This window comes from Protomyctophum parallelum, assembly GCF_964188405.1.
Source record: "Protomyctophum parallelum genome assembly, chromosome: 20".
Classification (NCBI taxonomy): Eukaryota; Metazoa; Chordata; class Actinopteri; order Myctophiformes; family Myctophidae; genus Protomyctophum; species Protomyctophum parallelum.
In genome coordinates, this window is record NC_139718.1 from 7211251 (window position 1) to 7235201 (window position 23951).

The 23951-nt window shown below is 47.2% G+C and overlaps 1 protein-coding gene across 3 annotated transcripts in view; it reads left to right on the forward strand.

Moving 5' to 3' along the window:
- setd3 (SET domain containing 3, actin histidine methyltransferase) overlaps nt 1–8522 on the forward strand; it is a 50710-nt gene extending 42188 nt beyond the window's left edge. The window contains exons 12-15 of one of the 3 annotated variants that reach the window (XM_083791392.1): nt 695–780; nt 3729–3889; nt 6909–7232; nt 7314–8522. In XM_083791392.1, coding sequence (XP_083647518.1) covers nt 695–780; nt 3729–3889; nt 6909–7232; nt 7314–7763 — 1021 coding nt within the window. In that variant the 3' untranslated portion in view covers nt 7764–8522. Of the gene's footprint in view, nt 1–694; nt 781–3728; nt 3890–6908 lie in introns of all 3 variants that reach the window. The other 2 variants (XM_083791393.1, XM_083791391.1) reach the window with 2 other exon arrangements.
- Nucleotides 8523–23951: the final 15429 nt, after the last annotated feature.

Genomic DNA, 23951 nt, shown 5'->3' on the forward strand with positions numbered 1-23951 from the left:
TCACAATTAAAAAGAAAATAGCAGACCTACAAGCTCGTAAACATGGCACTCGGTGCCGTGTTATGAGCTTGTAGATCTGCTATTTTTCAATAAAAACACAAAGGGGTTCCCGCCCAGAAGGGGTTAATGAACAAGGCTCTAGTGCCGGCACAATGTGTTTTTTTTTTGTTGGCTCAACAGAACACTCCCTAGCAATTGATCTTACATGTTTACCGTGCCAATTCTAGGCTATTGTTTTATTTTAAATATGTGGAAACCTTGTAAATATCTCTAAAACCAAAACACACACACTTTATTTTCCCACGTTGTGAATGTTTCCATAAATTCACAGCGCGCGCTTATAGATCGGCTATTTCCGGCAAGGAGGTTTGGTGTCGAGAAAGCAAATAGCAGACCCAAGTGCAGAGGTCAAAGGTCAAAGTCAAAGGTCAACTTTAACAAGTAGATGAAGGGAGGGTCCCATCACCGGGCAAAGCGTCGAGCACACTCCGACACGCAAAGGAGTAGTTCACCCAAAGAATGACTTGTTTTCTATCAAGTCACCAGAGATTGAAATATTTTTGCGTCCCAAAACACAGACACAAAGAGTCTCCTTTTTGTGTCTCCATAATGAACCACTGCTGGTCATCAAATTATTGGCTCTTGAATATCATTGGATTCATATTGTGCTGTTTTCCAAATCCCCTCCCCTCAGGTCCAGCATCTTCGCCCTGCACTGCAACGAGCCTCCCATCTCAGCCCAGCTCCTAGCCTTTCTACGGGTCTTCTGCATGACCGAGGGTAAGACACACACACACACACACACACACACGATATACCAATACACACACTGAGGTCGTGCCACGGGGGACATTCCCAAAGGATCACCTCCCACCCCCCCCCCCCCTATATCACGGCCAACAGACCCCGGCAAGACAGACACTCACGGCAGCGCAAAAGCACGACATGCATGCTCCCCCGGGCCCCTTCCCCTCAGTAAGGCACCTCCTCCAGAGACCCTACTCAAGTGACTGCTTCCTTCCTTCCCCACATTCACCAGGAGAGAGGAGAGGAGAGGATGGAGTGAATGAGATGGAGGTGGATGGAGCGAAGTGAAGTGAAGTCTGGTGGGGAGGGGAGGGAGGGAGGGAGCGCTACGGGGCCTATCCGTTCCATAGGCGCTTAATTGATCAAGGCAGTCCACCAGATGTGTGCGAGGAGCGATCCGCCGGGAGGCCCTGCAATATTCATCTGCATGTATGCAGAACGCCCGCCGGTGTCATAACCCCCCCCCCCCCCCCCCCCCCCCCCCCCCTCCCTCCCTCAAGCCCCCGTGCGCCGCGAGAGCAAGCCAGCAAGCAAGGCCACATCCTCCTCCTCCTGGGGAAGGACTCATCCTCAGGACCTCGGCGCTTGTGATATATTATTCACTTTTTTTGCACTGCATGTTAATTTTTAAAATGTCTTCCCCCTCCCCCCCCCCCCCCCCCCCCTCCCGCTTCTCATCTCCTTTTGGAAGGTGGAATGGTGGGAAGGGTGGGTGGGGGGTTGGTAGGGGTGGGTGGGGGGTTGGTAGGGGTGGGTGGGGGGTTGGTACAGGGGTCGGGGGTTGGTCGGTATCATAAAGAGCGAGCGAGGCTGTCTACGTTTCTTAACAGATGTGACATGACGGAATAGCGTGTCGTGCACTCACACACACACACACACACACATTCGCACACCCAGCAGGGCACCATCGCTCAAGTCCCTTTTATCTCACTCTGTTCCCCGTTTCATGTAACCAAAGACCTGCGTAAGTCGTCGGAATCAAAGCCGGCGTGGCACAAAGGTCCCACGAAGAAGATGAACGGTTGAAGAGTTTGAACCGTCGGCAGATCTACAAGCTCATATCGCGCCACCGAATGGCGCGCTACGAGCTTGTAGGTCTGCTATTTTTTGAAAAATCGAAGAACGACTGACATTTTTTAGAATCTGATCTCAGGTCAGAATGGGTTAATCAGACCAGTGTGTGTCCAGTGGAAACCTCGTATGAATCTGATCTCGGGTCAGAATGGGTTAATGACATTTAATCAATGTGTTGATCTCAACCGTAAAACGTTTGACCTTCTGTACTGTTCAAAAGGCCTGAGTGAGTAATAGTCGTTGCACGCCAGGCTAGCGACTCAAATAAAAGATGCGAGAAAACGAAGCAGGCGTTTCACAACACATTTCTGTTTTGACGATGCCTCATTAACCCATTCTGACCTGAGATCAGATTCATACGAGGTTTCCACTGGACAACACACTGGTCTGATTAACCCATTCTGACCTGAGATCAGATTAAAAAAATGTCAGTCGTTCTTCGATTTTTTTCAAAAATAGCAGACCTACAAGCTCGTAGCGCCACAAAAATGTCAGTCGTTCTTCGATTTTTTTCAAAAAATAGCAGATCTACAAGCTCGAGCTTGTAGATCTGCTATTTTTCAATAGCAAACACCAAAATGGGTTCCCATTCAGAATGGGTTAAAGGTTTAAACGTTTTAAAAAATATATATCTTGTTACTTTATCACCTCATTATAATTGGCTCAGCGTGCATGTACTAATTACACAAACGTCAGTTTAAATTAATGCAAATATATCATAAAAAAAAAGATGTACTCTTTCGGTCCGTACAGACCTTTTATAGTTACGCTACTACGTCTTGCAACCATTTCTCCCCAAATTGCACCTGGTGGGTCCAGACCGCTGCAATTTCTTGCAACTGGTTGAAAGTTGCAACTAGTTGCGTGCATGTGTGGACCGGGCTTACGTCAGCGATCCTCAACCTAATTGAAAAAAACAATGATGATATAACAAATAAAAACAACCCGGGAGAACTACCGGTGACTCCGCCGGCCATCAAATTATTGACTTGAGAATGCGACAAAAAATAATCTCCATGCAGTGTGTGATTGTTGGAAAATAAGTACTTTTTTGGGTGAAGTACTCCTTAAATTGTTTAAGGAATTGGGCCGTTAAGAGGGAATCGTTAAGGAACCACAATCGTTTGAAGCCTAAAGGTCGTTTCAGACGGTAAGCGACTGAAACGCACCTGGATTGTGGTCAGATTTTCGTTCTTTTTTTTTGCCCCTCGTGCAGGCGATCCAGGCGAGCCTTAGAGTTCTCATCGGGCCCGAGAATTGAGGCCCGGCCCTAACTGATCAGGCCCGAGGCCTGGCCTGGCCCGGCCCAACTAATTGGCATAGATTTTAGGCCCGTCCCGGCCCTAAAACGTCTTGTCGGGCCCGGTCGACTTTGTGCAGAATTTGAGAACTCTACACAGAGTAACAGTGAAATGCCAGTCAGCACCATCTTCATAATAGATAAATACACAAATAGACAGAACAGAACTATTATTTGTATTATAAACAAATTCAATATATATATATTTTTTTTCATGGAGCCCGATTAGCATACATTTTAGGCCCGGCCCTAAAACGTCGGATCGGGCCCAGGCCCATTCTGGGCGGGAACCCCTTTTGGCGTTAGCATTATGCTATGCTTTAGCTATTGAAAAACAGCAGATCTACAAGCTCATAGCGCTCATAGCGCGTCATAGAAACATAGCTTTTTCAGAAAACTGTCAGGATGTAGAAGACATTTTTTAGAATCTGATCTCAGGTCAGAATGGGTTAAGACCTCGAGCGAGCCTGCGTCACTCCCCCCCCCCCCCCCCCCCCCCCGTCTGAAGCGGCCTTTTAATCCCGTTCCTTCCTCTCCTCCTCTCCAGAGGAGCTGAAGGACTTCCTGGTGGGGGAGCGGGCCATCAATAAGATCTTCACCCTGGGAAACAGCGACTTCCCCGTCAGCTGGGACAACGAGATCAAGCTGTGGACCTTCCTGGAGACTCGCGCCGCGCTGCTGCTCAAGACCTACAAGACCACCGTAGAGGTCAGACACGGCCATTCAAGGTCTTAATCAGACCTACAAGACCACCGTAGAGGTCAGACACGCCCATTCAAGGTCTTAATCAGACCTACAAGACCACCGTAGAGGTCAGACACAGCCATTCAAGGTCTTAATCAGACCTACAAGACCACAGTAGAGGTCAGACACGGTGTCATGACCTGACTCAGATCATGACAAATATGGGAGACGACACACAGAAATAAATGCCAAAATGTATTTATTAGAAACTAGCTTAAACATAAATTATACTTTACTTTTAGAGTGGGGTGTGAGTAGTCAGTTGTATCTGTAGTGTACGTAGTGCATGTATGGATGTGTGAGAATGTAGTGTATGTGCAGGTGCTTTAACTATAAGGACCAAACTAACTCAAAATAACCAAAACCAAACAATGTTTCCTGAGTAGGGGTGAGAGGGAGAAAGGCCTTGACCAGCCTGCTTAAAGGGCCGCTGACACGCCCCTCGGGAGATAAGAACGGCTATCAAACAATGCTATCATGATTCTGACGTCAGAGTGTGACAAGCTTTCCCCATCGACTTCTATGCGGGCTCGCCGGGCTTGGTGGCCGTAGTAGCATAGCAACTTATGCTACTATTTTGGTGTCACATTTAGAGTCATAATGGCTATAAATGTAATTGAAAGAAAATATTTTTTCGCTCGAAAATCTTCGTTACAATGACATTGAGTTGACGTGTAAGTTTTAGGGTAAACTGTTGCATAATCGCAATTTCGCGTGACGAGTTTCATGCTCTCCGTTTCTCCACCGATGACATGGCCTCAAACACGGCTAAGTGCTGAACAGGGCTCCGTGCTGGAGCCCTGGAGATTCACAGGTTACCACTGCCTGTCTCTCTCTCTCTCTCTCTCTCTCTCTCTCTCTCTCTCTCTCTCTCTCTCAAATAATAATAATCACAGCGCGACAACTTGTGAAGATTAGATATATTCAAAGAAACTAGCATTTAGGAACCACTGGAAAAAATAACAAGTATCCGTGCGCAACTTGGAGCTCTCCAATAGCCACATTCAGAAGGCATGTGATGTCTTCGTCACCACCATGATGAAACTTTCATCTCATTAATCATTGACATAGCGTTATTTAGGCTATAATGATCAACTTGTATGGGTGATCATTTTATGTATATCAAATATTATATTAACTCAAGGTAATTAATGCTACAGCTCTGAATATAAATGTCGGAACTGGTGTAAAATGGAGAATAAGCCTGTTGCAGTGTTGCACACTGAAAACCAGAACAGGTACGCTCGCCCCTTTTCCAACTCACCCCCACGAAAAGTGAACAACGGTCGCCCTGGAATTTCGAAAAGTGAAGACGGCTTGCCCCAAAGCCATAAATAGCTCGTCCCCAAAGTGTGGTTCTCGCCCCACATCGTGGATATCTCGCCCCAAAGCACGGATATCTCGCCCCATGTTTATTTCATGTTTATTTTACCTTATTTCTCATATTAGAACCTTTAGAATCAATGTTGTTTGTCAAAGGAGAACATTTAGAACCAGTTTGTTGTTGTTGGTCAAATGAAAATGATGCATGGTACCCAGGGGGCAAACCACCCTTTTTTTAGGAAACCTGCATTTGCCATGACCTCAAAGGTTGTCCACCAGAAATAATATCTATGACCCCATAGGATCACAACCTATATGGACAACCCGGTCATTCTTTTTTGCTGGAAATCCAATATGGCCGCCCCAATATTATCCCCTATTAGTTATAATAGGGCAACATTTTAAACTGAGGGATATTTCCACGAAACTTCACAGGTTGATCAATGATATAAATATGATTTTTTTTTTGTATTGCAAGTTTCCATGAAATCCAATATGGCCGCCATAATATTAGCACCCAGAAAATATAGGTTTGGCTCTAACTTCTGAACCAGATGAGCTAGAAATGCAAACTTGGTGTCTATTTCATGGTTTCTGACCATGAGAGACTCAATGGATTATTATTGGGTGTGTCTGGACCCTTATTGTGCATATTTACAAGATGGTGACTACCCGAAATTGTGCTTTACCATGATTTCTACCATGATTGTTGACTGTTTTGGCAAACACAAGCAAATTGAAGCAATATTAATCCATTGGCTAATGTATGGCCCAGAAGGGACATATATCCTTGAGCTTGCATATTGTCAATATGGCTGCAAACGTGAAAAAGAAAAGAGACATTGTCTCTTTTCTTTTTCACGTTTCACGTTTCGGGTAGTCACCATCTTGTAAATATGCACAATAAGGGTCCAGACACACCCAATAATAAAAAAATAGGTATGCCATTGAATCTCTCATGGTCAGAAACCATGAAATAGACACCAAGTTTGCATTTCTAGCTCACTAGTAGCCTTTAGTGCGCTAGCCACTCAGCTTGCCTAGATGCTAGGTCACGTCAGAGCCTGAGATATAGTCACGTGCCGTTTGAAATCGTTTTCAAACGTCAGACCACGTGATGTGCTGTACCACCCATATTAATTTCGGGGCGTGTCAGCGGCCCTTTAAGTACTCCTAGCCAGATTGGAGTCAGGTGTGCCTCTTCCACTAGGCACACCCCTGCAGGCTGGTCTCCTCCTACACATGGACAGAGAACAACACTATCAGAACAGTGACATCACACAAAGAGGATGGGTCATCACACACGGCCATTCAAGGTCTTAATCATTCGCTAGGAGGACTGGGTGTAGCAAGCTCTCGCATGTTTTTACTTAACCCATTTTGGGGCGGGAAACCCCTTTTGGTGTTCTAAGCATTACGGCTATTTTCAGCAAGTGTAAAAGCAGTCATTACGACGGCATCAAGGCCCGCCGAAATACATTTTAGTCGACTCAATCAACTGTAGATTTAGTCGACTAAAGCTAGACTAACATTAAGACATTCCAGGTGACTAAAATCAGTAAAATGTGACTGAAACTAAATAAACTCTTCAAGAGACTATGACAAAAAACTGAAATTTGCTGTGCAAAAACAACACTGTCCACCTCCCTCTCCTCTCCAGGAGGACCGCTCGGCGCTGGAGAAGCCCGACCTCTCGGCCCACTCCCGCGTGGCCATCGAGCTGCGCCTGGCCGAGAAGCAGATCCTGGAGAGGGCGTCGGCCTGCGGCTGCGGGCGGCGGCTCAACTTCCAGCGGCGGCTGGACGAGGGCGCCCCGCTGCCCCGCTACGAGGAGAGCGACATCGCGCTGCTGGAGAACGCCGACGCCAAGCTGCCCATCATCCTCCGCAAGCTGGAGGAGGTGGAGGAGGAAGAGGAGGAGGAGGACGAGGAGGAGGAGGAACTGGAGAAGACGCCGCTGCTGCTCCTCAACGGGGACGAGAAGGCGCCGGCGGTCTACGGGACCGCGGTCGCAGACGCCGCCGCCGCAGATGCTAACGATGACACTCTCAACGGGGACGGGAAGGCGCCGGCGGTCTACGGGACCGGAACAGGGCCCGTGGCGGTGGCGGTCGTCGCCGCCGCCGCAGATGCTAACGATGACACTCTCAACGGGGACGGGAAGGCGCCGGCGGTCTACGGGACCGGATCGGGGCCCGTGGCGGTCGCAGACGCCGCCGCCGCAGATGCTAACGATGACACTCTCAACGGGGACGGGAAGGCGCCAGCGGTCTACGGGACCAAAACAGGGCCCGTGGCGGTGGCGGTCGTCGCCGCCGCCGCCGCAGATGCTAACGATGACACTTGCCCGACGCCGTCGGCCGCCGATAACGAGGCCACCGTGGTCAGCCAGGACGTTAGCTTGACGACGACGACGGACACCGCGATTACAAGTCCCGGTGACGACGTCCAGGCGGAAGCTGCCGCCCTAAGTGCCGTTCGAACTGAAGATGGTCCCAAAGAGAAGATTGACTGAGATGTGTGTGTGTGTATGTGTGTGTGTGTGTGTATGTGTGTGTGTGTGTGTGTGTGTGTGTGTTCCCTTCACTGCCGCACAGCCCACCCTCCCCCCCCACACACACACACACACACACAAGCGTATTTATTTATTTTTGTCTCTTATTAAAAAAAAAAAGAAGTGACTCGGAAATATAAAAGGCGGAAATAAATTTTAACTAAAACAACTTGCAAGAGCGTGTGACTTGTTGCGTGTTACCTTCCAGCGTTCGATAACAACAGACATTCTGCTGAACATTTCTGTTCGATAACTTGCCGGTTTGTTACAACGCTGTCGGTGTGAACCCAGCCCAGCTTGTCGTTTTTTGTCTTTTAGCAGCTTTTGTTTGGAAGTTTTACATTGTCGCTGTCGGGGGGGGGGGGGGGGGGGGATCATTGTATGTCTCTTCAGGAAATAGAAAAACTATACCTGTGTTGCAATGGATCCACTGTAGTTAATTATTTAGTCACAGAGCTTTTGTTAATGCTTTTTGAATATTCGTGACATCAACAGACACATCTCTCACTTTGACGTTCAAGAGCGACAACAGGCATTCTCACAACCGAGCTCAGATCGGCTCTCGTACGACGACGTGTACGAGAAAGACGTAAAAAGTTGAACTATACGGAGGTATGAGTTTTGTTTTTTTTTTCAGCGACGGAACACATTTCACCACATGCTCTGTTCAGAGAAAGGAAACGGAAGATATAGCAAGAAGGCAAACACCGTGAAATTGAGTCCAGCATGGCGGGTGGGGGGGGGTGGCGGGGGGACGGAGAAGAAAACAGTATTGAATTAGTTGAAATGTTATCTCCTGAAAGCCAAAAAATCACACTTTGATTGGGTCAGTTTATTACTGTAGTTTGTCTCAATAACATGTCGGGTGCATTTTGAGTTGACAATCGTTTTCCCTCGTGTGTTTGGGTTATACTGTCCAAAAAAAGAAACATCACTGCCCACTCCTTTTTTTTTCTTCCTTTTCTTACTCTTAGATAGAAAGATTTCAAGGCATATTATGAAGGGATTGGTTGAAAATACTAAAGAAATTAACACAACGGGAATGCATTTGAAAGCAAACCCATGTAAAGATGTGAAGGGCGTAATTGTAGATTTAGGGTTGAATTTGAAGAAAGACAGAAAGAAAACAGAAATGCTATTTTGATACGACACCGCTGTGACATTCTGATATTGTGAGTTGTCAAGGCTTAAAGTGATCAGCTTGAATCACAGATTATTGTCATAAATATGACAATATTCATTTGGCAACTTGGTATATTACAGCCGTGAATAAGGAGAGACAAGAATGTCAGGTGATTTTTAATTATAATTTAGAAAATGACTTGAATGTACTTCACCTCTGGTGTTTTAAGTCATTGGTTCCCCAAGTAGGGACCCCCATCTGTTCCCTGAGGGGGTTCCAGGGAGTCCACAGCAAAAGCATCCAAAACTGTTGTAACCTCGATATACACAGTCTATTTGAAAATAGCCGATCTAGAAGCAAAACATTGGCTTGATCTTGAAAATAGACAATCTCTAGAGTCTAGACTATAAAAAAATATATATATAACATTGAACTTTTTAAATGTTGGCTATTTTTATGTCCCTGGCACAACCTATTTTCAAATGGGGGTTGTTGGCCAAATTCAGTAATGAATGGGTCCTTGACATGAACAAGAGTTTGAGAACCACTGGTTTAAGGAATGGTGGGAGGGTCTCTCTGAAGGACGTGATGATCACTGCTTGTAGACTTTGTCACAAAGCCATGCAGAGCAGTATACTGACTGCCTTGTAGAGCACAAGGCATTTTGAACATGATGGCACCTTTTATGTGAAAAACAAAAAAAAGCACTGTCAGTCTGGCGTATCTTTTTGTTTGATTGTTTTTATTTCGTTTGCGTATTTTTCAACTAATTGAGTAGGCTTATGTTCACCAATGGCAGGCTGTCCTAATAGCCGCAGACGTATTTTCCGTAGTTTCCGGCCCATGTCTTGACAGGAAAGCGATCTCTAATATTAACATATCAACCCTTCAGTTCAGATTACCAAAATAAATAAAATTGGGCCTCACCAGCGATTGCCAACCCCACTGGTGGGCCACAAATTATTGCCAAAACACTGATTTTAGTGCTAATAAATTATAACAATGTAAAATAAACAACATCTATGGTATTCTTTTCTTATAAACCTCTAAAAATGTGTCATTACTCACAAATGAGGACTAGATAAGAAATCCTACACGGCACACCCATCTGACCACGTTTTGAGCGGTGCAACCACAGCTATGCGTGTGTCCCTGTGTCCGAGCACGGAAGTAGCATATTGTCACCACCAAGTGTCACTGTTGTGCAGCCTAACACACAGACAGAGGCCAGGGAGGAGAGCTATAGTACAGTACAGTACAGTACAGCACCACTCACTTTCAGACGTGTCTGATGTTTTTGTTTTTTCAAAGTGGGCCCCAGATCAGGAAGGGATTGGAACCTGCTGGGCTAGATTTCAACGTCCTGTCAAACTTCCTATAACCAGCTTGTAGAACATTGTGTGACTTGTTTAAGCCTGTTTTTTTGTTTTTTTTACCACCGTTTTACGCTTTTGTTCTGTGGGCTACAGCACTTTTCCCATCACAAAAACCTCTGTATTTTCTTATGCAACCATACAACTTTTACCAAATCTTATTGGTAATAATATGTTCAACCTGTTTGCTGCTTTTCAAAAAAAAAAGAAAAGAAAAAAAGACATTTGTACTGTATGTGAGCTCCTATAGCTTTAACCTGTAGACGCGTAACAATAGTCCCCCTTTCGCCCCCCTTTTCATGACGACGAGAGACCCGGAAAATAATTCTCTGTTAAGTATTTATTTAAAGACGTTTACGCTGCGGACAAAGCCAACTGGAGTTGTGACAAATCATGACAATCAAGAAAAACAAAAAGTGTTTTCTTCTTCTTTCTAATTATTTGATCGGCAAAACATTGTGTTTATTGTCATGATTTGTCACAACTCCAGTTGGCTTTGTCCGCAGCGTAAACGTCTTTAAATAAATATGTTTTTGAAAAGTCTATGAGCGGGGAATTATTTTCCTGGTCTCTCGTCGTCATGAAATGGGGGGGCGGGACTGTGACGTTCTATACCAGATATGGTCGCAGTCGGGTGGAAACCTTATATGTCCAAAGAACCTCTGTTCCCATGTAGTTATTTAGTCACACAAGCTCTTGATAATACTTCTCATTGATTCAATATGTTATTATTGATTGAAAAGATATAAATCTCAGACGCACTTTAAACAACTTCACCCCAACAATGACTTGTTTTACTCACCACATGAGAAGCCTTGAAAAGAGAGATGGGATATTTTTTTTTTGTCGCATTCTTGAGCCAATAATCCAATATTTCCACTAATTGAAGTGAATTGGAATCATCAGTATTATATCTAGGCTCACCACACAGTTGTTTTGGAGTTCATATTTTATATAGGCCTTATATAGCATTTTCTCTCCGTCAGTTGATTCTTCATATCCATATGAGCGAAACGTCCGGGATGATTTTTCAAACAGTTATTATATGAGGCAATCTAAAATCCTCCTATAAGTATTACAAAGGCATATACAAAGTACACGAACCCGTGGATTTGCACCTTCTACCGACATTGACGTCAGACTTCGGTGCTCTATCGTCTTCAATTATTAAATTATTGCATGTGTCAGGAATGTGACCCAAAAAAATATATATATAATCATTCAAGGCTTTTCATGGGGTGAGAAATTTTAGGGGGAAAAAAAGCTTTTTTCCGGGGGGGGGGGGGGGGGGGAAACAAAAGAACAAAAGAAAGTTGCCAGAGGCGAGATGCAAGGTTTCTCTCCGACATAGACGATGCGTGTTTTGTTATCCGACGGACCCCGTTAACAGCTTTATACATGCAGTATATAGTCAGTCTCTGCAGGGTTTGTGTGCATACGAAGGAACCACATAGTATGTTAAAACGCTACAGGACTTGGCGCCCCCAAACTGCAGCAGAGCCCCCCCCCCCCCTCCCCCTCCCGAGATTAAATTGACCATCTCATTTCTCACCTCACTGTGTCCTGCTGTCTTCTTGCCCTGTTTCATACCAGTGTTAAAAGGTATATTCAGTGATTTCACTTGTTTTTTTTGTTGTTGTGATAATCCTCCCTACTATAGTGTGTGCTGACCATATAAGGAGTTCCTCCCTGTCCCCCAGTTAACCCCTGGGGGTAAAAAACAAACAAAAAAACCTTAGGTTTCGTTTTTGGCTAGGTGGCCCAGCCTTCATCCAATCAGGATAGAGAGGGGCCTTCCGCCAATCATGATCGAGCGGGGGGCAGGCCTTGGTGTGCGTGCTGTTGGCCTGTTGCGTGTCCCCCCCCCACTGTAGTGCGTGCATGTGCACATCTTGTTACCGGGGGGGTTTTCCAAATCACTGAATGCTCCTTTAATTTTGTTGACTATAAAACTATAAAAAACTGTTTTTTTTTTTTTTTCGTCCATTACATTTTTTCACTGACAAACTAATAAAAAAAAAAACGAAGCTAAACTATGATGAATAAATTGCAGATTTTGTCAAAATAAAAACTAGACTGAAATGTTAGGGATTGTGTTCCGAAAATAGCAGATCTGCAAGCTCACATCACAGCGCACACTGGAAACTCTTGGATAGAGCCATATATATTGGCTATTTAAAAATAAATTGAACTATACATACATTTTGTCCATATACTGAGTCCCCAGAAGATTTTGCCATGCAGTGGGCGAGAGAAACGGGGACCATGGCACAAAATATCTTCTGATTATTCCGTGGACAAAACCAATTATATTTGAGACGGTCCTCAACATAAACATGTTTGAGAACGCATTGCTCCAAAGTAGGTGGTGCCTGATCTGATAGGCACATCTAGTTTTCTTTATAATCTTTGCAAGCCCAGAAAAATGCAAGCCGCAGCTACCAATATATAAGCAACTTTGCAGGAAAAACAAGACAAAGTGGCTTACGATTAGCAGACATGGCAACACTGGCAGAAGGGTCACCCACCCCTCTTAGTGTCTTTTGCCCAGTCTTCCTTTTGTCATATGGAGAGAGAAAGGAGGAGGGGGGGGGGGGGGGGGGGGGGACATGTTATAATGTATTTTCCCCCTTCTCTGCCCTCTGGCCCTATTACGATTTATAAAAGAAACATTATCTTGAATCATTTAATTCGGGGCAATTAATTTTTGAAATTCTCTATTCATAATTCATGGGGACTTCTGAGATAATATAAAAAAAAGAAGAAGCCAGGCTTAATCCTTGAATATATTATCCCATTCTGACCGGGCACCCATTTTGGTGTCAGCATCATGTTATGCTTTAGCTATTTAAAAATAGCAGATCTACAAGCTCATATCGCGCCACCGAGTGGCGCGATATGAGCTTGTAGGTCTGCTATTTTTGAAAAATCGAAGAGCGACTGACATTTTTAGAATCTGATCTCAGGTCAGAATGGGTTCATCAGACAGTGTGTGTCCGGCGGAAACCTCGTATGAATCTGATCTCAGGTCAGAATGGGTTATTATAATGGGCTGGTCGGTGTGGGCAGCGACTAGGGAGTCCCAGGCCTGTTACATGTCCGCTGTCGTTAGGACTCCATACATCAGGTGGGAGACTCAGAGAGCGCCGGGCGTGGCCTCAGTGGGTGGGGGGGGAAAAGTAGGCATACTCAAAGTTTTTACGCAACCAATTTAGGACTGAGACAGATTCTACAAAATGTCTTCTAAATCCTCAGTTTTCTGAAAATCCTAAAATTTCTGGAGGGACTTGCTGGGTTTCTGTCAGAAATTATCCTGTAAAATGTAAATCCTATGTAGCATTAGTTCGACATGCGGACGCATGTCGGACTAGCGCCTGCTCCGTGCTTGCGGTTATGGTTAGGTTAGGGTTTGAGGTGGGTTGTCGTTTGTCGGACCAATGACTAGTCTAACTAACGTACTGCACCCAATTGGCCGCTGACGCTCCGTCTGAAAATATGTTGTTCCAGGAGACCCCAGAAGCAATGTTTTGAGTTAAAACGCACATTTCTTTTTTCCTACTCAGTCTGTGTCTGTACAAAGTAACTAAAGTTTCCAAATAAATGTAGTGGAGTAAAAGTATACAGTATTTGCCTCTGAGATGCAGTGGAGTAGATATAGTAAAAAGTATTGGAAATTGTAAATACTCAAGTAAAGGTACACCGTACTGGCTGGGAGCGTGTGACGGTACAGAGGGAACAGGGCTAGAAGGAAATTTAGGCTAGCGGTACGGAGGGAACACAGGAGGTCCTAGAAGGACCTTTAGTCTAGCGGTACGGAAGGAACACAGGAGGGCCTAGAAGGACTAGAGAATATAAACCTAAGCCTTAAAACTAAGCTTATCTTTACTTGTCCATCTTTAAATCCGAGACCTAATCTACTCTGCAAATCTTTAGTCAACACTTTACTCTGCAAAGAGTTACATCTGGTCAGCACTTCCGCTCTTGTGACCACAGAACATTCTCAACCCTTACAATAGTCCTAGCGGTACGGAGGGAACACAGGAGGGCCTAGAAGGACCTATAGCCTAGCGGTAGGCCTACGGAGAGAATAAACTAGCTGCACTCTCAATGTAATCCTACCGCTATGAATTATACACCACCAACACTATTGACTTCTTCCTCCACACACACACACACAGCGCACGGCCTCGTAGCCGAGGGAAGGGGAAAGCCAAAGGGACGCTTGTTGTCGTCTGGATCATGTTGACCGGTGTCATGCCTGCTTGAAGGGGATGGGAGGGGGCTGGTGTTTAGTATTGTTTATGGATGTGGTGAGGTGGGGATGGGGGGGTGAGGGTGAAGTACGGGGCAATGCAGTGATGCGTGATTGTTGTGTCTGGGAGACGCCACGCAGCGAAGGAAAAGGTCAAAATAATGTCAGGCCATTAAGTGTGTTTTTATGTATTTTTTAGCATAATGGGCTTTGAAATCGCAGGTGCTTCAACAATACACAAAGTGCCATCTGTCTGCACGCGTGTCAGCGAGTCATACGTTTCCGTATCGGCCAATCATATTGGGCATTACCAGATAAAAAAAAAAGATTACAAAAGCGTGAGCGCTTTTGAGGTCGTGAGGTGTTCTCGTGTTTTTTTTTTCTTCTGGTTTCCTTATTTCCAAATATATATTTTTTACATTGTTCTCCAAATTGACCTTATAATACTATGCTCAGGTGTCTCAGACTCAGTGGTAACGTAGCTGCCCACCACCATGCAGAGTCTAGAGGCCTAGTCATAGGCCACGTTTACGTGATAAGCAACTTTTATAAGTGAGTTGCCACCTAATCCCCAAAACCTTATCACCTAAACGGAGTCGGTGAGAACGAGTCGAGGCCGCCATATATACTCGCGGTGACGTCCTTAAGCATTGACCCAGCCTCCCTCTGGTTCGGATGCACAACACCCCGTACCTGCAGATTGAAGGGGACCACCCACCCAAACCCCTCTAACTGCAGAAGGAATCGGACCACCCACCCAACCCCCGTGCCTGCAGAAGGAAGAGGACCACTCACCCAACCCTCCTGTTCCTGCAGAATGAAGGGGACCACCCACCCAAACGCCTGTGCCTGGGGACGAAGGTGCTGCATTCTTCTCCCGGTGTTGGCTCCTCGCTGGCAGGTGAGTCGTTATATATCTGGTGACAACACACACCGTCCGTATACGTGTTGTTTTTATTAAACATAAATCTTCTCCTCTGGGGGACCCCCTCAACTTTTTCAGATGGGGGGGGTCCGCCGTCCGCGGCCAACTACATATTAAATGCCCCACAAAGCTTGAGAACCACTGCACTGTATAGGTTCAAACATATTGCAGCTCGAGAGCCTGCGTTGCGAGCTTGTTGATTGGCTATTGTCACTGCTTCTTTATTACTTTCTTAGATTTGTTTGTTTGTTTTTAAACATATGAAATTATTACAAATAATTATTTGTGTGTGCATGTGTGTGTGTGTGTGTGTGTGAGTGCAACAAGCGTGTGTGTTGCTGTTACCTCCCGAGTAAGGAAGCTGCTATTTCCGTTCACGAAAATACATTTTAAAATATCTTTACATTTATGTATTTTTTATTTCCTTTTGTGCTTTAGCAAAAAGCTATATATGCTTAGATGAAACGGAAGTGTGGAGGAGGCTCCACTTCCACTTTATATTTGACTCATGATAGAGCTTCCGTTGCTGCTTCCGTTATGATGGAAGCATTTGGAAATTGCGAGAGGCAACAGCCTGGCAACGCGAGACTATAGTGCAGAGATAACCCACTCACACGCTCAACCGTCAACTGTCCCTTGAAAAACAGGGTTGTCCCTTAATTCGGAAACTAAGACGTTTGTTCCTTATTCCACTGCATGGTTGTCAACCTTTTCAAGCCACGAGCCGGATCGGAGTTGGCTCTGTACTTGGACCACTTTTGTGGTTGACATTTTTGTCATAATTCAATTTTTGCCACGGACATAAAAAAATCGGCCATGTCTGCGTAATGAAGCGAATACAAATGGTACCATGTCTTGTCAAGTCGTGGAGGCCCGAGCTTGATTCATTCATTCAACATTTTATGTCATTATGTTATGAGCCAATGTAAGCTGCTGTCCATGTAATAATAATAATGACAAGACAAATGTAAAGGCACAAGAGTATTAGCAATCCTTTTCATGTCAACGCCTGCATGAAAATATTTTGTGCCAAGGACCCCCGTTTTCTTTTTTTTCACTAGTGACGTGCCTCGTTTCTGACCGCATCACTGTCGTGTCAACGATGGCAGAGCACAACCTCCCGTGTAATAATATCGCATAACCAGTGGTTCGCTAAACTTTTCATGTTTAAAAAAGAAATGTGGGGCCTCCAGGAACCCCCTCAATGACTGGAGTGGCATAAGTGGTATATATACCACTTTGTGTAGAGTGGTATGCCAAAGACCACTTTTGGAGCTCGCCCCTCATGGAGGGTGAACCACTGCCTTAAAACAGCTTCCTGCTATACTAACCACAAGCCCTCCTCAGCCTATACCCCCTCCTAGACCCACAACCCACCGTCCTACACCCACAACCCACCCTCTGTCCCCCTCCTACACCCACAACCCACCCTCTGTTCCCCTCCTACACCCACAACCAACCTCTGTCCCCCTCCTACACCCACAACCCACCCTCTGTCCCCCTCCTAGACCCACAACCCACCCTCTGTCCCCCTCCTACACCCACAACCCACCCTCTGTTCCCCTCCTACACCCACAACCAACCTCTGTCCCCCTCCTACACCCACAACCCACCCTCTGTCCCCCTCCTAGACCCACAACCCACCCTCTGTCCCCCTCCTACACCCACAACCCACCCTCTGTTCCCCTCCTACACCCACAACCCACCCTCTGTCCCCCTCCTACACCCACAACCCACCCTCTGTCCCCCTCCTACACCCACAACCCACCCTCTGTCCCCCTCCTACACCCACAACCCACCCTCTGTCCCCCTCCTACACCCACAACCCACCCTCTGTCCCCCTCCTACACCCACAACCCACCCTCTGTCCGTCTGCCATGCAGCAGCTCTCGCGCCGTCCTCCCCTGCGAGGGTGAACGAGCTTTAAACCAACCCCATGGACAGCAGTGGAGCCCATAATGGAAACCATTAACTATTGAAGAACGGGGGGAGGTTTGGTCGGAGAGGTAAAGGGATGGAGCAGGACCGGTAGGGTGTGTGTGTGTGTGTGTGTGTGTGTGTGTGTGTGTGTGTCTCTCTGTGGGTGGGTGATGGAGGGCTTCCGGCCCCGATGCCGTGAGTGGCCTGTCTGTCTGTGGTCTCCATGTGGAGGACGTGTGGAACGGAGTGATTGGCAAGCACAGGATTGCGAGGCCGTCAGGAAACGCGTGAATAACGCATGCAGGGGGAGACGGATGACGACCAGCAGCCGACGGCAGCTCGGACGTCGCGAGCGCCCTGAAAAATGGAAGAGGCAGGTCGAGGAAAACACAGAAGCGCGCGCACGTGCGCTCACGGGAGAAAGAGAGGAAGGAAGCAGCATGTCCCTATACCCCGCTTCTCCCTGGGAAGAGACCGACCTCCTCCAGCAGGGTGGCGAGGGCTTTGCAGAGCGAAGGAAGCAAGGTGCTATTCTTTAAGATTTAAAGAGGTGAAATGATACGTATACAACGTTGGGGCCGGGGGAGGGTTTATACCTCAACGGAGCCGCACAACACGGACCGCGCGGCGAGGAGTGGGAGCGCGGGGGTGGAAGAGAGCGGGTTAAAAACTAAGCCAACCTTATGGTTGGCTTAAGTTTGGCACAAACTCCACTCGAAAGACGGAAAGCATTGGATGCCTCATTGTGTTATTGCATTAGCCCTTCGCGATACTGGAAAATCCTATGAGGTGATTTCCTTCTCAAGCAGCGGCGAAACGGTTCACTCGAGCCGCACAGCATTCCTTCCGCGCTGCGCCGTCAAGAATCATCTTTACCACATAAACAGATACACGCACGCACGCGGGCGCATGCACGCACACACGCACGCGTGCACACGCGAATGCACACACGACAGACACACTCTCACGGTGCACTCTGGCCCCGAGTGCGACCACTCATCCCTATACAAGACACGAGTTCGGGGCTCATTTGCTATTCCGCCGTAGCAAGCAAAACATTAAATTTTTAATCCTATTTTAGCCAACTGGAAATAGTAGTTTGCAACAGTGAAACCTCTGCGTGCATAATGCATGGGAGCGGCGCCGCTTAATGCACTGGAAATGTTTTGGTGGCGGAAGGAAGGAAGAGGAGGAGTGGTGCATTCTGGGAAAGGCCCGAGGGCATCGCATGAGGGGATGGGGGAAGTGGGGGCAGGGGTCAATTGACCTGACATGCAACATGGCGTCTTAACATGTCACATGTGACCAGCTGTCAGTCATGTGGAGAAAAAAAAAACACATTTTAAACCCATTAAGGAAGTGAGGCCGAGTCTTTTCTAAATCAGTCGTTCTCAAATGTGTTGTGCCAGGGATCCCCATGAGAGAATGAGTGTTAAAAAAATAGCATGTAGGCTACAAGCTTACATTAACCCATTCTGAACGGGCACCCATCTTGGTGTCAGCATCATGTTATGCTTTAGCTATTAAAAAATAGCAGATCTACAAGCTCATATCGCGCCACCGAGTGGCGCGATACGAGCTTGTAGGTCTGCTATTTTTGAAAAATCGAAGAACGACTGACATTTTTAGAATCTGATCTCAGGTCAGAATGGGTTCGTCAGACCAGCGTGTGTCCAGTGGAAACCTCGTATGAATCTGATCTCAGGTCAGAGTGGGTTAACATAATGTGGCATATAAAGACGCAGGAGCGCAAAGCACCAACGAGCTGGCCAGATGTATGGAGAACCGGGATGACATGGAAGTGACGATATATGGAGGGCTCGTCTGAGGACGACCTAGAGAGAGACAGAGAGATCTGCTATTTTCTGCAAAGGTTTTGTTAACATGCTTCCCGGTTCCTCCTCAAACCCGATGTATAGTTAGTCATACTGTAGTCTCTCATGGTTGCCTCTCACAATTTTCCTTCCTTCCTTCCAGTCATACACTTTTGGACACGGAAGCTCTTTTGACGATTAACACCGGGGCTCTCACCGGGTGCGTCAGCGTTGTGTCTCCGTCACCGTCAGGGAATGTTCCCTTTTTAATCAGTGAAGGGTGGCTCCACTGCCCGCGTTGCGTTGTGTGACTGCATTGAAATTGCCCTGGTTCGTTTTTTTTTACGCACGCGACGGAGACGCAACGCGCCCGGTGGAAGCCTCCTCCCCACTTCCGTTTTGTCTTTACAGTTTTGTGCATTCATCCTAATATAAATTTAAATGATCAAAGCATAGCCTATAGCCTATATAGCTTGCCGATTAGCAGAAATGGAAATTTAAGGATATTTTTTAAAATATGTTTCAGCTTCTGTTAATCGGATTTCGGGAGATGTAGTTCCAGGCTATAGCATTCGGAGATTGTGGAATGGTACTTGTCTGGCTATACGGGAGACTAGTCATGTGAGCATTTATGATCTATAAAAGCTTGCCACGCAGTGTGAGCTCCTCCCCTCCTCACCACCTTCTACAGGGGCACCATTGAGTCAATCCTGACCTACAGCTTCACCTCTTGGTTCAGCAGCCTCGAACAACACCAGCTGAATCGGGTGGTGAAGACAGCTGGGAGGATCATTGGTGCCTCTGTTCCCCCCCTTGTTGGTGCTCTATAAAGAGCCACCAGCATCATCGGGGACCCCCATCATCCCTCCCACGGCCTGTTTATGCTCCTACCCTCAGGGAAAAGGTACAGGAGTATTAGGGCTAAGGACAACCAGGATGAAAAACAGTTTTTTCCCAAGTGCAGTGAGGCTCGTAAACGAACTGTGCCCCCTCCACCCCCCCTCCCCCGGAAAAACTGAATGAAGCGTTGGACTGAACTGGACAAAGAAATCACTTTGGATTGCACAACAGCACTTTAAAAAACGGTGCTGGTAACGTTTTGTTTTTAAGGACAGCACCATGCCTCTTTATTTATTTATAAATAAAAGAGTCCGGATGTCGGCCCCGTTCACTCACCTCAGACGACCCTCTTCCGGTGGGGTGTTTTTTCATTCTACTAACACTACCTGACCCATTGCAACAGGATCCAGCTGTGGAGCTCTGGATCTGTCTTCAGAGATTACATGGACCTCGAATAGCGCACCGGTTCCCAACAGTGGGTTCTGCACCCAGTTTTGGGTCATGGAACCATTTTTATTGGGTCACGACTAAATATGTTAATTTCCTGCATTATTCCAAAAGACTGGCACAGGAGTGTGTGTGTGTGTGTGTGTGGGGGGGGGGGGGGGGGGGGGGGGGGACGACACATTTTGTGACCTTTTGACAATGTGATGTTATTTTTTTTTTATCAGAGGAATCATCAAAAGGTCACGCTTTTGACATACAATAATCATACAACTGTATGTCTTCTTTTTCTGAAGCGTTTCTTTTTAAATCCATTATCTTTTAAATATAATGTGGGCAGCCTTTTGTCTGTCAAGTGGTCATGTCACTGTGACACTCCCCCCCCCCCCCCTCCATACAAGATTTGTGTTAAAATGTTCAAACATTCAAAATGCTTCACTTTTCTTTCCCCTCCAAATGTTTTGAGAATAGCTGATGTATTATGGGTTACAATGGTTGCATGTAGACCAATGATGACGCTATGTTGACACGTTTTGTCCGGGGACCCCCCTGGGGACCACCCTCAAGGACCTGTGGGGGTCCCCAGGCTGCACTTTGAGAACCAATGGTCAAGACATGATGGAAGTTAAAACATTCTCAAACCCTACAGTGAAACCCTGCAGTGAGACGGAGGGAGGGAGGGAGATACCAGGATGGAGAGGAAGTCTAGAAGATATGCAAACATGAAAGGTGTTCTGAAAAAGGGAGATGGGCAGAAGAAGGATGAGCGGGAGAGAGACAGACAGACTAGCTGGATGGAAATGATATGGGAAGATGGGCTGAGAGACAATGGAGGTGTGGAGGAAGATTGAGACAGAGAGAGAGAGAGAAGAGATATGTTAAGGAGAGAGAGAAAATGGGCGTGTGCAGCCCAGCTGAACGCAAGATGCAAATGGCATGCTGATAAGGGCCCATAAATCGTGTGTGTGTGTGTTGTGAGTGTGTGTGTGTGTGTGTGTGTGTGTGTGTGTGCGTGCGTGCATGATGCCTCTCTTCACTGAGCACCTTAAGCACCCCCCCCCACACACACACACACACACACTCCCCTTGAGCACAATGGCCCTTACACTGGAAATATTCTACAGAGGGCTTGAAGTTATGCACCAAAACCTCCTCTCCTCTCCTCTCCTCTCCTCTCCTCTCCTCTCCTCTCCTCTCCTCTCCTCTCCTCTCCTCTCCTCTCCTCTCTCTCCTCTCCTCTCTTCCCCTCTCTTCCCCTCTCCTCTCTTCCCCCTCTCCCCCTCTCCTCTCTCCCCCTCTCCTCCTCTCTCTTGCGTTCTCTTCCCCTCTCCTCTCTTCTCCTCACTGCCCTAGAAACACAGAAAAAGATGGATTGAGCGGAGGAGGGGGGGGGGGGTGGGGGCTGGTTGGGGTGGGGGGGTGGGGGGGGGGGAGGGGGGGGGGGAGAGAGAGGAAAAACCGAAGGAGAGTGACCAACACGCTGTGGCACACGAGTCCACTCCCGCGCTGAGCTGTTAATTCTGGGGGCCTCTCGCTCTCTCTGAGAGAGAGAGAGAGAGAGAGAGAGGGAGAGAGAGGGATGCGATGGGATGGGTTGGGATGGGGGGGGGGGGGGGGACATCATTCTCTATTCTCCCAGGTCAGAGAGGGAACAATTAAGTGTGGAGGGCACAGGGAGCCCCGGCGCCCGGGAGCCGGGCGCGACAGGTGATGAATGGCCGGGCAGGCTGCAAGTGACAATATGCAGACAAGCGAGATCATTTGCAAATGGATGCAGCTCGAGACAAGAGGGGAGGGAGGGGGGTGGGGAGAGAGAGAGAGAGAGGGAGGGATGGATGGGGGGCGTCGGACGGACGGGCAGGGGGGGGGGGGGGGGGGGGCAAAGTCAGGGGGCTAGATAGACGGGGAGAAAGAGAGAGGGGGGGGAGGGTGGATGGGGTTTGTTAACTCTTTCCGGCCTCGTTTCTTCTTCCAAGGAGAAGGGGTGTGGGGGGGGGGGGGGGGGCGGGGAAACCTTGTATCTCCGTATTTAAAGATTTCAGTTTTTCTTTGGGAAGGGGGGAAGGGGGGGGGGGGGGGGAATTTGGCGCCGTGCTTCGTCGGAGCGAGCGCTCAAGATCTAGCTATTCTCGCTATTTAAAAACAACACGTGAAGTATAGTCGTCAAAGTGGGAAAAAACGGTTTAGCCAGACATGCGAGGTTCTTCCATCCTGGCGAGCGATGCAAAACACCTGCCCATTGCAGGAGGAGGAGGAGGAGGAGGAGAATGCGGGGCTCATTGTTTGTGTTGATGGAGAAGGCTTTCAGACAGGCCCTGCACTGTGTCGCATGCAAATGCAGCGCTGCCACGTATACTGCACATTATAGGCAGGCAGGCAGGCGGGGGCCAGAGAGCAGCATGCAGTGCTGCCCTGGGGAGGAGGAGCGCATGCAGCAAACCCTGCATGCATCTTCAGATTGATTTTTTTTTTTTTTTTTTTTTGCTTTTTTTTTGCATTTTGACCGAGACACTGCAGATGTGTGGCGTCCCATAGCCCCGTTACACGATTCAGTTTGTCTTTGACACCATTCTATTCTATTCCACCTTATACTGTACTCTGTATTATCTTTCTTTTTATAATAATTTTTATCCCACGATTTTGCAACCCAGTTTCTTCACCCAGTGCCAATTATCTAATGTAAATCCTGGCGCTACACTTCCTCTGCCAACCTGGGGGGGGGCAGCGGACTGACCTCATGCCTCCTTCAAGCTGTTTCTTTTCACCTGACGGGGGAATTTTCCCCGGATGGACGTAGCGCGTGGAATGAACACGTTATTCCGACCAGTTCCTTTCCCCTCCATGTACTCTGAATTGTCAACCCAGACCATCTGCTGTCAGTGCAAGACGCTCACCACGCTAGGACCACAATGGAAACAAGTCCCCAGGACTTTTCGCTGTTACCTTCTAACTGTCATACTGTGTGTACCTCGTGCTGTTTGTCATATCTACCTCATATATACCTCAACGCTTGATGGTCTTCAACCGGCCCAAGGATTCACGTCTCCCCCCCCTTCTCCGCTCCAGAGTCCAAAACACTGATGCTGGCTGACTGCAACGCAACCAAATATATACCTTTGGTTGGCCCATATATTCAAAGCCTGATCCAACCGTACAGGCCCTCCCGCTCACTCAGAGCAGCGAGGACACACGGAAGTTATCTGAAACCTTCCTAAAACATCCGGGACAACGCTCCACACATCACCAGACTCCACCATACATTTAGACCTGAGACGATTCTATACACATTCTAAATCCTGACAGTTCTCTGAAAAACCTCATGTTTCTACACTGTAAATCCCTGGAACATGTGACGCGTTTAAACCTAAACACCATGTGTGTAATAATAAAATGCCAAGTGTTTATTAATGGTCATAAAATACAGTAGAACACGAGTTCACTCAAACACCTCACGAGAA